At 41.2% G+C, this 16,511-nt stretch overlaps 1 protein-coding gene across 3 annotated transcripts in view; it reads right to left on the reverse strand.

The window, feature by feature from the left end:
• The window catches only part of mino (glycerol-3-phosphate acyltransferase mino), a 138,843-nt gene that overhangs the window by 39,032 nt on the left and 83,300 nt on the right, over nt 1–16,511 (reverse strand). For all 3 annotated transcript variants that reach the window (XM_083126825.1, XM_083126824.1, XM_083126826.1), the window contains exon 2: nt 10,527–10,722. In XM_083126825.1, the coding sequence (XP_082982951.1) occupies nt 10,527–10,715 (189 nt within the window). In that variant the 5' untranslated portion in view covers nt 10,716–10,722. The remainder of the gene's footprint in view (nt 1–10,526; nt 10,723–16,511) is intronic.

The raw sequence follows: 16,511 nt of genomic DNA on the forward strand, positions 1-16,511 counted from the left end.
AAAGTGGAAGGAAGTGTCCGTGGCCTGCAGAAATTCCTAAGTCAGGAAAGTTGTCGGCAGGATTCGACTAGAGTGCGCGTCAAATCTCCTGCATATGGCCTTGAACGGCTGAACAGCACCAGCGAATCACAGACATGCGACGTTGCCGTGCTCTCCTTGACAAGGCTGTCTCTTTTCCGTGTGAGATTTCGACATGGCACCGCTGCAGTGCGCTGCTATTGGCTATCGCCATATGCAGGAGATTGGACGCGCACTTCTAACAATTCCTTCGATAACTGCAGTAGCCTACATTCGAGAAATAATAATCTTGTCAATGGCTTCTTATGATGGCATTTGCTCTCGTAAAAGGCACATGGGAACATGAGGGGTATGTGTCCACACACAATCTCAGCCATTTGTGGAAGTCATGTGATCAGCAACACGCTCCGATCGCCTTTACGAAACTCGGTGTGCCTGTCGTGCTGTATATTATCTAACGTTCCCTGCACGCTTCGCAATCGCTAACTGGAATGTGCAGGAAATGCTTCCGTGTAAAGTATCGTCAGCTATAAAAAATGCTACACGATTGTTCTAAGCATTTACGCCAGCAGAAATGCTAATGGAAATGCTTTCGTCTAAAGCGGACCTTATACTGTTTCCCTACAAGTTACGCGAGAATCTCTACTGTGAACCATTCGACTCTGTGTTTCAAGGACCAATAGGTATATGCGGCTAAATTACACTGGAAGAAACTAATGGAAGTAAGAAATACGGAAACGAGCCATACAGCGTAAAATCTTTTGGTGAAAGCTTCACACAGTTCGTACAAACGCACAAGTCGACCAGTGAAGTAACGATTGAAACCAGTTCAAGGCCTATGTTATTAAGCATGCGCCACGACTGAAAATTCCAGTTTCTTAACAGTGCATTGATTGCACAGCCCATTATCACCAAAAAAAAATCCCAGAACTCTCGATGGCCAAATCGAGCAGTTAACACGGGGTATTGCGCTAAAAGAGGGCACCAAATATGTTGGTATTCTGATCTGTGCGTGCACTTTCACTAACTTTGGATGCCAGCCATGCTCTTTCAACATCCTGCACGCTGCAGAAAGTAATAATATCGACGTCCTCAGAGTGAAATTTACTTGTGAGCCCTAATATTCTGAACAATGAGTTGGGTTCTCTTGGCATATTCGTTGGAACAAAGCAAGAAGATCGCTGGGAAAACGTTTCAGATATTACCGCAGAGCTTCCGTACTGCTGTAATTATTTATACCTTTTTAGGCGGGTGTAGGGCCTGGGATATATGATACTGGGTGGGACTTGTAACTCGAATATTCCAGATGAATTGAACATTGTTACTTTATGTTGTAAACCGGCGGAAGCGGAGTTGGCATTTCGGGACTGGACCTACAGTTTAAAGTGGGATTCGAACCACTATGTGTCTGCACAGGGAATCGAAATCGGGAGATATTGATCACAAGGCGACGACGTTCACTACGCCATCGATTGATTGATTGATTTAGTTTATTTTACTTCGCGTTTTGTGCCTCTTGGGTAATTTGCGAAGATGGGGATGAGTGATGAAATTGATGAATGGACACTCACAAACAACCAAGCCCGAGCGGAATTCGAACCCGGGACCCTTGGCGTCGCAGCGCGATGACTACGCCATCGAGGAGGCCCTGGCATGTGGAAGAACAATACATGTAATCGGGTGGCACGAACGGGGTCCAAGCAGAGTTAAGTCTTCTATAGTCTACCGTGCTTTACAATGAAAACTGTTCCGTTGCAGACAAGGCCGGATTTTTTTTGGTGGGGTGGGGGGCTGCTACAGCCCCGAGTCTCACCTACAGCAATGCCTCGATTGGAGAAAAATTGATTTGAAACAGACCAAAAAATGAAAAAAATAAGATTTGAAATATGAAAATATATCATTAATTGACCATCTTACATAAGTTGACCTAAAAAATACAATTAAAATTGTCAGGGGTTTCGAATTCCTGTCTGGGCATGGGTGTTCTTTGTGAGTATCCATCCCATTCACCATATCACTCATCCCCATCGTCGCGATTAGCTAAAATGGCATGAAAGCAACGGCGAATAATAAAAATTAAATCAAATAATGTATAATTGAAATTGTATGTTGGGAGTGGGGGCATTAAGACAAAATTTATCCTGAACGTCACTCAAAATGACGACACTGGGTAACGAATGGCAAAAAATAGAGAGTATGGCTTGGTGTGCGTGAGAATTCCATAGTGACATGGTGTACATTCACGTTGAACACTGAAGCTGTGACGACAACCACAATGCGTCATGCGCAACACTCGTGAACTGTCAAAACAATAGAACAATCAAGGCTCTCACTCATACTCAAACACTGCAGTCTATATTTACTTTCAAATCTATATCTCTGTCTGCAGAAAGACAAACAATAAATAAACGAAATCGTACACCTTTGTCCGTGAGTTTCTTTCCTCAACATGACTCATTACAATACTACACAAAGAGGCTCGATATCTGCTGGACGCCATCACAACAAACCTAGACACGTCTTTTTATCGCTGTTTTTTCCACACATGAACAAGGATCTCTGAACCCTGCTGGTACAAGTCCACACGATACTAAATTCTATATAAAGAAATTACGAGATTCAAACAAAGTTCCGTAATACTAGAAATGTATTTCGAGGGGAAGGGTCCGAACCAAGTGTATCAAAACTATGTTAATAATAATAATGTTTAAATTAAAATAATTATAATTATATTAAAGTACTATTAATTAAAATATTCAAATTAACTAATATTTTTATTAGATGAATAGGTAAAAAGACTGACTGTATAAGGATAGTGAAATAACAGGTTGTATTCATTATTAGTCCATGAGCCAGGACCTCAAATTTAGACGTCCGGTACCATTCGGGGGGGGGGGGGGTGTTCTCATATGATTTTTTTGCCTAGAGATGGAAAATGGGTGATAGCATCTCATAACTCTTTGCTTTTTATATAATATTATTGAATTAGTAACGATAGCCGAAAAATAATGGTTTTTAACATTTTTATAAATAGCATATAAATTCATCACAATATTTGAATAAATAAACTTAATTTCAACAGACTGATTACAATGAATACCATTTCATAATGATTTTAATTATTAAGTTCAATAATATTAATAGAATACTTATAATAATAAAAAAAACTTTATGGTATTCCTTATATACTGACGCAGATTAAATGCATAACATTTACTTACAATTTTCGATAATAATAGTTATTAAACCTTACATACCTATGTATGTTATGATTGAACATAAACAAAATTTCATTATTTTCATTATCATCATCTTCTTAATAGGTGCCATCTCTCATTGATTATTACACTAGGGAAGTCTGCGCTTGTCAGTGCACTTGATGTTACTTAGACAGAAGACACACATTGCTAGTTAAGTTCCTAATGGAGTTGCAAGCTAGTAGATCTAACACAGTTTGAGGTGCTGGCTGCCACTCCGTCCAATCTGTTACCAGCTGCTCTGCTCCATCGTGTTATTTCAATGTCATCCTCTCCCACTTGGACTATGTGTATATGGATAATTCAGAAGACATCTCTTGCTTATAGCACCTTGATAATTCGCACGTTAGGCATGTTTCTTGAGGTAGTTCCTCCAAGGTGGAAGATACCTCATCCTTCTTTGCACAGAATAGATGCCATTCCAAATAATTCACATAATGTACGGAAGATTTTGGGCGCATTTCAGATGTGATTTTGCACCATGTATCTACACAGTTCGCGAACAGTATTTTATTCAGAAGTTTTACAAAATGCTATGGTTCCCTACACTCGTTAACAAGAAATACAATGAGTTGCTTTTGCCTTCACTTTCTGACAATCTGGAAAGATGAAATGCTCTGCGACTGGTGCCTGATTTCTTCCCTTTTGATTGATCTTTTGGTGTTCTATATGGACGTCTCATTATACGTATCAAACACAACATCGATTCTTGGATTCCTATTTCCTTCCCGCAAAGCCATGGGCAAGGCAGATATAACCAACCACCTCACCAAAGTTTGACTCCTCTTCTTTCACTCTCTGAATAAGAGCCATACCATCATTCGCCGTGGCTGAATTTCCAGATATTTCCTCAGGAGGGATAACATTTTCTGCAAGTATGTATCTAAAGCAACTTTATGTCTTGCGTAACAGACCATCGGGAGTTGTAAACGCATGATGAAGGTTCTAAGAGAAGGTCCATTCATTGCTGTCCACTGCCCTCTTTTTGGATATACGTATTACACATGGTTTATTATTCATTTCCTCTGGGCCATGAAACTTCTTAATGGGGGGGATTATTCGCATGACTCACAATTTTAAAGTACGCTGCGCCAAAAAACTGAGGGATCAAGAGAGAAACAGAAAGAACTTGACGAAAACCATATACAACCCAGGTTTATGCAACTGAAAGAACATGCAGAGAGGATATACAGTAGAGTATGGATTAGAAGAGGTAACAGAAAGACCCTACAGTCGCTTGAGCCAATGCTCAGATGATGTGCGTCACGATACAGTAATGTGTGCAGCAATAGAACAGTTCAGAAACGGAGATAGTCATAGCAGTAACTCGTACCTAGTATTGTGTGTGATCTCGAACGGCCAACACAGCTGCACATCTGCGTGGCATGGACTCGATAAAGTGATCGATAAGAGCTTGGGGGATTCCTCGAAACTCTTCACTTAGGGCAATGTTGAGGGAGGTGGCGGCCTACCTGCAATGCTTTTAACAAGCGCACCCCAGACATTTCAATGATATTTAAGTTCAGTAATCACGCTGGCCACTCCATACTCTCAATTCCCTTGTCATCTGGCATGTTGTGCACTAACAGAACTCTGTGAGAACGAGCATTATCGTCGATGAAAAGGGAATGATCACCAATTTCATTTGCGCACGGCATGGAAAAAGGTCTGAGGATCTCGTCCATATAACTAGGAACCGTCAAACTGTCATTTGGGATAATGTGGAGGTCCGTACGACCAACAATTTTGATTCCAGCCCATACCATCAGTCCAGTACCTCCATTTTAGAATGTTTCTTACACAAAAGCAGGGTTTCTGCGTGTTCCACATTCCCTCCAGATTAGGCACGTCTATTACCAGGTTGGAAACTGAACCCCTACTCATCGGAGAGCAGCGCTTAACTCCATTCGGTGTGGCCCCAATTGCGATGTTCCTCCGCGAAGTTTCTACTACGGACTGAGAACTTCACGGCGTTGTGCGGCCATTGCATAGTTTGAGATGACACCTGCACCCTGTTGCTGTGAGAAGGGCATGTTGCAGTTCCGTTGCATTCTGTCATCTGTTTCAACGGGTTGTTAACAAGAGGTACCCGTCGTCTTTTGCTTTTGTTGCTCACAAATGGCCTTGACTTTACCGTCGTTACACATTTCCCGTCATTTGGAACTGAATCTACTAGCGGGAAATGACACACTCAGACACTCCAAGAGCTCTCATCGCGTCTGTCCGGCTTCCATATTTCCTGTGTCTCTCCACGCCATCGATTCTGGCATTGTAATCACTTGCCCTCGTTCCTCCATGAATTCTTACAGTCTTCGGCCGGCTATACCCTGTCCCAGCTAACTGTGGAGCAAGGCCGCTCATAGCGTCAGAGAAGCGAGGCAAATCGAGTGGCCAGAGCGAAGCCGTACACGCTGCTGGGAAGACTGGTAACTGCAGTCGCTTTCCCCCACTCCACGCAATTCCGTCTCTCTCGCGTCTTCATTGGTGGAGCTGTCTCGCGTCACTACTTGCGCAGAGACTTATTTTCGTTTGCCTGCTCCACAGTTAGCTGGACAAAGTATAGTGTCATTCTCACAGCTGCGCACTTCAGTTGTCAATTCAGGTATAAAGACTTTAAGGATGAGCAAATAGCCAGTGGAAACCTGTAATGGTGTTAAATCCCGTCAAACTTGTTAATTAAATTATTAAAATATTGATATATTTTAATTGTTGTAATTGTTATTTCTAATAGTAAGAGTCATTAATATTAAAAATTATCAATAACTTTCTTTTTTACATCAAGGTGTCTAGGGAATGGAGTGATAACGCAAAGAGTTATGACATGCTATCACATATTTTTCATCTTTAGGCATCCTAACCTTACCAAAAAATCATGAGAGCCCATCCCCCCGAGTGGTACCGACAACTTGCCTGGCTCAAGGCCTATATGTAGCTTACGTATAGTTAAGATCTGCAAAATTTGTAAAAGAAACAACTGCCCTGGCAAGGAAATTAATGTCAAATAGATGAAGAATTAAATATTTATTGAGTATCAAAAAGAGGATCTTTAATCCAGTTGGAGAAAAATAAAGTTCCTGGTAACATTTATGCATATTATTATAAGTAGTAAAAATCTTGCATAAATCTTCTTTGTCATATACTATCCCAATATAATCCTCTGCCTTCCAATAAGTTCGGTGGAAATAGATAACCCTCGATTAGACAAGTTCATTTTCATTATTCAATTTTAATTATTTTATTATTTCATCATTTTCATAATTTCATTTTAGTACTTAGTAAGTCTATCGTGGGGTCCGGACCCCTTGGACCCACTTCCCTCAATACGTCCTTGGCTCCCACGCAGAACACGAGTTTTTCAATCCTTCTTTACCAAAGTTTCGACAGACAAAAAATCTTGATATAAAAAATACAGTAATGCTACCTATTGAAAGGGTGCATTCTGCTCTATCTATAGGTACACATAAATCGATTGATTGGCTTTCATATTATATTATAGGCACTTCAGCACATAGGCTATTTTTGCCCGTCACGCAACACGGGGATATGCCCCTCAACTAAAACATAATTAAGGACAGACCTCTACCAAGAAAATTGAATAGCTCTGTTGAAAACTTCCTGATTCAATATTTAAAACCGATTCATTGCCTAGCACGAGCTAAAACTATACGGAGTGATGATATGATGAAGGGACACTCACAAACAACACACATGCCAAGGGTGGGATTCGACCCGGGGTCTCTGGCGTCGTAGCGCGCTGTGCTAACCACTCCGCCACGGAGGTCGGCTTTCCAAAGACGGCAACATATATCGAGGTAGACAAAGTCCCCACCCCTTTTGGAGTCAATAAAAGCGCTTATTATTTTATATACAAGTTTCTGAACTTTGGATTTCTTCCGTTTCCACTACATTAAAGTCCAACCAAGCTCTGTCAACACACAGCACCGAGGCTCACAGAAGGTTATACGACCACATTCCGCTCTTAATAATTATACAACACGGTTTTCCTGTCAACATTTCAATGATATTCCGAAAAGCTGAACAAACTCTGTGAACAATTGAGCTCCTCATATGAGTCGGATCACATCCTGCTTATTTTCCACAGCATGTAAACCGAGGACAATCCAGTATTTCCTGCACGGTAAAGATGTGGCCTCGAGATATATTACAACACTCGGACATACCCATGTAGATATGGGTAGCTGTCACAGCATCGAAGTAACGGCCTCTCCCACCTTAATCGTTTAACCACACACAGAACCCAAAATGTGTCAATTGACACAAAAATGTTGATTCCAATAACATTAAAATGCATAAACTGCTAATGATGTACTCTTGGCACATAAAAATATACACAAAAGTACATGAAAAAGGTACTTTTATCAGCTGTTGTTCAATGTGATGGACTAAAATGCATCATCAATTGAGAACATCAGACACGATCACTTCAGAAAAATCAAAATTACACGTTTAATTGTGTCAATTGATGTTCAGCTCTGATTTGATGCATTTTGAGTTATGTGTGCACTAAAAAGTTTTAAAATAGTCACTAAACATGAACGTATTTAGAGGAAGTCCAGGGAATCACCCCCCCCCCCCCAAGACTTACAAAGTACTATAATTAAGTAATGAAAATATACTTGTATAGCATTCAATGGTTATCATCTCCTCTGAACTTATTGGAAGGCAAGGATTATATTGGGACCTCATGACTAAGGATAGTACAGTGGGATCCATGAGTATTACCGTGCAAATTGTCCATCTCCATGTTCGTGCACTATATTTTACCCAATAAGAGCTTCAAGAATTAAAAGAAAACTCAAAACAAGCTGTCGATAACTTCTGCACCAGCATACATAAAATTCCATCGCTTAAAAACACATAGGATGTAAGAGAAAAACTAATGAAAATAGTCATAGACAATTTGCACGGTAATACTCATGGATCCCACTGTACCAGAGACTTATACTTGCACACTACTATTTATCATAATATGAATTACTAACTATACTTTTCACCAACTGGATCTAACATCATTTTTTCTTATTCCATATACACTGGCTGACAAAAAAAGTGAAGCACCCAGAAGGAGTGGTCGAAGATTACCCCATTTCGGTATACCTGCATACCATTGATGTATGAGTAAATGATTAGATGTACAAGGATCTGTAATGTGTAGAACGCCCACCAGAGGGCATTTGTGACGTCACCTCCTGTTGCTGATAAGGTGGGACCAGTCACCTGCTGTGAGTCAGAGAGTGCAGCACGAAGTTCAGAGAGGAAAACGAAGCACCGGCGAGGCCTCGCAGACGTGTTAGACAGCCGATCCGGCAATTGACAGCATTTGACAGAGGCCGCATTGTGGGACTGCATGAGGCGGGTTGGTCGTATCGGGCAATTGCCAGGCATGTGGGCCATTCAGATGTCACAGTGGCCCGATGTTGGAATCAATGGGTACATGAGGGCACCCATACACGTCGTGCAGGTTCAGGTTGACCAAGAAACACCACCCTGAGGGAGGACCGTCGTATGGCGCTCCAAGCAGTGCGGGATCCCACAACTTCGGCACCCGTCATCCGAGAACATGTACTGGACACTCTACAACATCCTGTGAGTTCCCGCACATTGTCCCGACGACTCGCATCCGCCGGATTCGGGTCCTACCGCCCCATGCGCCGGTTGCCGTTGACACCACAACACCGACACCTGCGGTTGGTGTGGTGTCGTGCTCGGGAGGCATGGACAGAGGACGAATGGCGTCGCATCATGTTCAGTGATGAGTCCCGCTTCTCCATGACCTCCGATGACCATCGTGTGCGGGTGTGGCGGCGTCGAGGGCAGAGGGCACATCCTGCCTACATTGTGGAGAGACACACAGGTGTGACCCCTCGCATCATGGTGTGGGGAGCCATTGGATATGCGTTCAGGTCACCTCTAATAGTGCTTCGGCAGACTTTGACGGCACAGCGATACGTCACAGACATTCTACGTCCACACGTCCTACCCCTTATGGCACAGCACCCTGGGACAGTGTTGCAACAAGATAATGCACGCCCACACACAGCCCATGTGTCTATGGACTGCCTAGAGCATGTTGAGGTCCTCCCGTGGCCAGCACGATCACCGAACCTCTCCATCATTGAACATGTGTGGGATGACATTGGACGGGGATTCCGTCCTAGTGCCAACCTGCGGGATCTGGAGGGACAGCTGCAACACCTGTGGACGAACGTGCCTCAGGAGAGGATCCAAAGGCTGTTTACACTATTCCGAACCGCATAAGGGCATGCATTGCGGCCAGAGGGGGTGCGACACCCTACTGACCTGGCGCCACCATTCCACCTGTAACTGCCAACGGGCTTGACTCTTGTATCCTATATTGTAATCAGTTCAATAAAGGTACATGGACTTTCAGCATATGTAGTTTCATTCACGTCCAACCACTCCTTCTGGGTGCTTAACTTTTTTTGTCAGGCAGTGTATATTCAATTCTTCGTGTATTTGACAATTTTTGCCTGTCACTAAAAGAAGAGAATAAACAATGCAATTGTAGGTGGACAAGTCCACCCAGGTAAATCAGCGACAGCGAAAATTCGAGCGAAGGGTCGGTAGCTCAGTTGGTAGAGTAATGACCTGGTATGCCAAAGACCTGGGTTCGAGCCTGCATTTTCGCTAAAATTTCTACATAGTACATCTCCTGTGTGTGCCAAATCGTAAGTAGATATGGTTAATCACATAACACCGCTACTTTCTTGTCCTTACATGGCCTCAAGGAACACCTATGCCCAGCCTAGGCCTTAAACATGGAACCTTTGGTGGCGAGTACCGTGGTCGAGAACGCAACGCGACCGGCTTGAAAGTATGAAAACGTAATGACAATGATGACAAAACACTTCCAATGATTTTTCATAGACTAAATGTTCCAGGTTCCTCGTTGGGAAAATTGGTAACAGACTTGTAGGAAGTCCAATACGAAGTTGGGTTTTATTGATTTTTGTTAATTAGCATAGTTTTTCTGTCACTTTAGGCTAATCACGACGACGAGGATGAAACTGAAAGAACCCGCTGTGATAACCACTCCTCCACGGAGGTCGGCAAATACGAAGTTGGAACGACAACGCTGAAACGAACCTGAAGGCAACTGACAAGATCGGCCAATCCAGCTTTTGCCGTACCTAAGGATAGGGAGAAATGGAATGCCTGCCTGCCTTGTTGCAAGTTTAGGAATTCAAGAGAGACAAGAGTTCAACTTACCACATTGGCCACCTGCTTATCGATCTGGCGCCTTTTCTGCTTGAGCTCGCAAAACCGCCTGAACTCATTCCCTGAGAGTAATCTTATGGCTGACCGGGGTTCCTTGCGGGTGGCGTCCCCTTGCAGGGGTTGGCTCTTCGTCTCCCATTTCTGATAAACCTCTTGGAAGTTCGACAGCACGTCCACCATGTTGTACCTGAAACGAAGGACGTATTACATTCACAAAACAATCTACAACTTGCAGACATGCTTAAAGCGTACATTGATCGAAAATAATACAAAAAAATAATGAAGCAGTCCCCAGACTTAAGATTCGTCAAATGGTAGTCTTCCTCTTCCTCCTGCCAAGGAAATGGGACTGTTATGAACTAGGGGTGGCCAGATCCGGATCCTGGCGGATCCGAAATCCGGATCCTTAGGATCCGGATCCTAAAATTTTTCGGATCCGGATCTGCGGATCCGGAATTTTCAGATCCGGATCCGGAATTTTCAGATCCGGATCCGGATCCGGAACTTTCGGATCCGGATTCAGAACTTTCGGATACGGATCCAGAATTTTCGGATCCGGATCCAGAATTTTCGGATCCGGATCCAAAACTTTCGGATCCGGTACTTTCAGATCCGGATCAGGTACTTTCGGATCCGGATCCGGAATTTTCGGATCCGGATCCGTTTTGCCATCCCACATGCGCTTCTTTGGAAAGTAAGAATGTGCTTATAACATATTGTTACCTGCTAATATACATATATATATAATATACATACACATATATATATATATATATAGTGTGTGTGCTCGCGTGCGCGATTTGTAATTAATTAATACACTTACTTACTAGGGAGGTCTAAGTCTCCCCCTCCGATTTCCATGAAACTTGGCAGGTGTATAGAGCCCCCCCCCCTCAAATGTCAAGATGAGGAGAAATTGAAGTGGGGATCTGTCCCCGAAACCACGTAAATATGGCATAGGAAGAAACAGGGGGCATACGGCCTCTCTATACACCTGTCAAATTTCATGGGAATCGGAGGGGGACACAGGGGTCAGATGATTCCCACGGCAATTTGTCATAATCTTGACATTTGAGGCGGGTTTTGCCCCCTAAAACAGTATTTTAGCCGAAACAAAAAAACACGTATTTCTTCCTTTGGGCCCCTCTATACACCTGCGAAGTTTCATGAAAATCGGAGGGGAACACAGGGGTCAGATCCTTACTTCAATTTGTCCTCATCTTGACATTTGAGGGGATTTTGCCCCCCTGAAACAGTTTTTAGCTCAAACAAAAAAACACGTAATTCTTCCTTCGGGCCCCTCTATACACCTGCCACGTTTCATGGAAATCGGAGGGGAACTCAGGGGTCAGATCCCCACTTCAATTTGTCCTCATCTTGACATTTGAGAGGAGGTTGCCCCCTAGAACAAATTTTTTTCCGAAACAAAAAAACACGTATTTCTTCATTTGGGCCCCACTATACACCTGCCAAGTTTTATGGAAATGGGAGGGACACAGGGGTCAGATCCTCACTTCAATTTGCCCTCATCTTGACATTTGAGGGGGTTTTGCCCCCTAAAACCGTTTTTATCTGAAACAAAAAAACACGTATTTCTTCCGTTGGGCCCCACTATACACCTGCCAAGTTTCATGGAAATCGGAAAGACATAGGGGTCAGATCCTCACTTCAATTTGTCCTCATCTTGACATTTGAGGGGGTTTTGCCCCCTAAAACCGTTTTTTAGCTGAAACAAAAAAAACACGTATTTCTTCCATTGGGCCCCACTATACAGCTGCCAAGTTTCATGGAAATCGGAGGGACACAGGGGTCAGATCCTCACTTCAATTTGTCCTTATCTTGACATTTGAGGGGGTTTTGCCCCCTAAAACAGTTTTTTAGCTGAAACAAAGAAACACGTATTTCTTCCTTTGGGCCCCACTATACGCCTGCCAAGTTTCATAGAAATCGGAGGGCGACACTTAGATAACCTCCCTTGTTAGTCTTACGCTTTGTAATTATATAACACTGCATATATTATAATGTTTCATTTTAATTTGTTGAACTGTAACTGTAGAACAATTGTATAATTTTTGTATAACATTTCTATCTTGTTATATGTGTTAAAGGTTTCATCCTCGAATGGAATGTCTCACATTTATGTGTGTTTTCATTTCCAATACATTCGAATGAATACATATTCGTTTCAATGGCATTTACAAAATCACTTCGGACATTTGTGCACGAGTGTGTTAGCCGATGCGTAGCAAAGTATTTTAGGAACAACACTTGAAAAAAATTCTTGTAGGACTAAGGTGTGGTAATATTATAATGGGATTGAGATACGAAACTCTAGGATCCGGATCCGGATTTTCGGATCCGGATCCAGATCCGAAACTTTCAGACCCGGATCCGGATCCGCGGATCCGGAACTCTCGGATCCGTAACTTTTGGATCCGGATCCGAACGGATCCGGATTTTTCGGATCCGGATCCGTTTGGCCATCCCTATTATGAACAGACCTCTTTACGGAACAAACTGTTCACGGATTCATGCATATCGGTCACATTTACCTCACTGCTTCACTTCACAGATGAGATTTTTTTTTTCTGAATCCTGACCACTTACCACCATATTTTGCTTATGCGGTACTGTTTACAAGTTGCTCGTTAAGGTATTATAACAATGGTTTCTCATGTGTGTTGGGAAACGGGTTTAAACAGAAATTTTTCATCTGGGTGGGGGAAAGGTAAATTTAGTATCAAAAAGTCAATAAATTGGGCCCTTCTGAAGAATTTGAAGTGGATGTTGTGGAAAATTTGGTCGTGTGTGGATAATTCACTGCATAGGACAAAGAGGTGCTATGTAATTACAATAAATATAAGGATAAAACATCACTTCAAACAATATTATTGGCATCGAATACGTTCCCAAAGGAGAAACATACACCATTTATAAATGCAAGGAGGGAGGAAGAGTGAGTGAGTGAGTGAGTGAGTGAGTGAGTGAGTGAGTGAGTGAGTGTGTGTGTGTGTGTGTGTGTGTGTGTGTGTGTGTGAGAGAGAGAGAGAGAGAGAGAGAGAGAGAGAGAGAGAGAGAGAGAGAGAGAGAGAGAGAGAGAGAGATATTCAAATACCGTGCGTCCATTTCCTTGCGAGGCCGAGAGATCGGGAGAAGTGTGGCGGTCGGCGCTAGCGGAGATGCCGACATTTTCGACCAATAACGTCCCGCTTACGTGTACCCTCGAATTGCTTCGCTCGGAATCGTTTGGAGGTTTCGAATGTGCAACACTGTATCAAGATTGCGTTGCAGACTAAACCGTCAAAAGTCAATGGTTTTCGTGAACATTGTTTGCAATCTGAAAGCTCCGAGCTTGAGTTGTTCTTTCCTTCGCGACTACAGGTGCCCTGGACAGAGCTGCGTATGGAGTGAGGAACAGACCTTGAACCAAGAGCGTGTTAATTTCGTACTGTGTGAAAGAGTGTGGTTTTTGGTTACTTGCCGTACTACTTCTTTGTAAGTAAGTACTGAACTAACTAATAATTTGTGTTAATTATGTTATGTGCTAATAATGATTTGTGTGTGTGTGTGTGTGTGTGTGTGTGTTTATATTGTGCAGTAGTTGTGGTGTGTTTGTGTTTATGTTGTGTTATAGTTGTGATGTGTTTGTGTGTGTCTTGTGTAGTAGTTATGCTGTCTAATGTGTTTGTGTTCGTCTTGTGTAGTAATTGTGCTGTCTAATATGTTTGTGTTTGTCTTGTGTAGTAGTTCCTCCAATCATATTGGGGGTTAGGCGTAGAGCTGACAACTCTGCACTGTAAAAAGACATGTCAAGAAACAGAAATATAAGGCCATGGATGTTCCCAAGGTAAAATATTCCGGAGGTAAAATAGTCCCCCGTTCGGATCTCCGGGTGGGGACTACTTTGGGAGGTCCCTGGACTAAGGATAAGATCTACATTAGGAATAAGGATATTAAATTAGGCACCTGGAATGTTCTGAGCCTTTACCGGCCTGGGGCATTTCAGTGTACAGTTAATGAGATAGTGAAGTATAAATTAGATGTAGTAGCTGTCCAGGAAGTTAGGTGGCCAGGAGAAGGGAATTGTAAAACTAAAAATTATACTTTTTTCTATGGTGGTACTGAAAATCATAATTTTGGAACAGGCTTTTTCATAAATAATAGAATTTTCTCGGCTCTTAAAACAGTAGAATTTATTAATGATAGGATATCATATGCAGTTTTACAGGGTAGGTGGTGTAAAATTATTTTAATAAACATACATGCACCAACGGAAGATAAAGATGATAATACTAAAGATGATTTTTATGCAGAGTTAGAACAGATCTTTGATAAATTTTCCCAGTATGATATGAAAATTCTGTTAGGTGACTGTAATGCACAGATTGGCAAAGAAGAGACATTTAAACCCACGATTGGTAAAGAAAGTCTTCATGAATTAAGTAATGATAATGGTATAAGATTGATTACTTTTGCAACCTCAAAGAATTTAATTGTGAAAAGTACCACTTTTAAACATAAAGATATCCATAAATATACCTGGTCTTCTCCAGATGGTAAAACTCATAATCAGATAGATCATATTCTCATTGATAAGAGAAGGCATACTAGTATAATTGACGTTCGTACACATAGAGGTGCTGACTGTGCCAGTGACCATTATTTAGTAATTGCTAAATTAAGAGAAAGACTCTCAGTGATAAATCATAAGCAACAAAATCTAAAAGTTATAAAATTTGATACAGGAAAGTTTGCTGATGAAAGAATTAAGAAAGATTACCAAATTAAACTGTCAAATAGATTTGATGTTTTGCAGGATTTAAATGATGATGAAAATATAAATGAAAGAGACGTAAATAAGAATTGGGAGCACATACGTAATGCAATAGAATCAGCAGCTAAAGAAAGTATAGGATACCATAAACCAAGAAAAAGTAAGCCATGGTTTGATAATGAATGTCATAATCTAATAGAAATAAGAAATCAGGCTAGACTTAGGTGGTTAAATAACTCGGACGATACAAATCTAAGCAATTATAATAGAATAAAGCGAGAAGTTAACCGCACGTTTAGAAGTAAAAAAAGAGATTACTTGAAAAGCAAAATTAACGAAATTGAAACAAACAGCAAAAATAAAAATATCAGAGATTTATATAAAGGTGTAAATGAATTTAGAAAGGGGTGGCAACCTAAAGTAAACTTGATAAAAGATAAAGATGGTGATTTTCTAGCTGACCCAAGCGATATTCTAAATAGATGGAAGAACTACTTTAATGACCTTTTAAATGTCCATGTAGGAGATAAATCAGAAGTAAATGAAATCCACACAGCAGAACCTTTAGTTCCAGAACCTAGCTTGACTGAAGTTAAAGATGCTATTAAAAGGCTAAAGAATAACAAAGCACCCGGCATTGATTTAATACCAGCTGAGTTAATTAAATATGGTGGAAATTCATTAATATGTCAAATTCATAAATTAATTTGTTTAATATGGAATAAAGAAGAAATCCCTCAACAGTGGAAAGAATCCATAATTGTTCCTGTGTTTAAAAAAGGTGATAAAATGAACTGTAGTAATTACCGTGGAATTTCTCTACTCTCAACAACATACAAAATATTGTCTAACATTCTTTTAACAAGACTAACCCCATATGCTAATGAAATTATAGGTGATTATCAATGTGGATTTAAACGTAACAGATCAACTACAGATCAAATTTTTCACATTAGACAGATACTTGAAAAAAAGTGGGAATATAATCAGAATGTCCATCAGCTATTCATTGATTTCAAAAAAGCATATGATTCGGTCAAAAGAGATAAATTATATAATATATTAGTAGAGTTTGGAATACCTAAGAAGCTTGTTAGTATGATAAAAATATGCACCAGTGAAACAGAAAGTAAAATTCGTGTGGGTAATAATATGTCTGAGAAATTTACAATTCATGATGGGTTAAAACAAGGAGATGCATT

Source organism: Lepisma saccharinum, chromosome 8 (genome assembly GCF_977018435.1).
Source record: "Lepisma saccharinum chromosome 8, izLepSacc3.1, whole genome shotgun sequence".
In the NCBI taxonomy this organism is placed as follows: Eukaryota; Metazoa; Arthropoda; class Insecta; order Zygentoma; family Lepismatidae; genus Lepisma; species Lepisma saccharinum.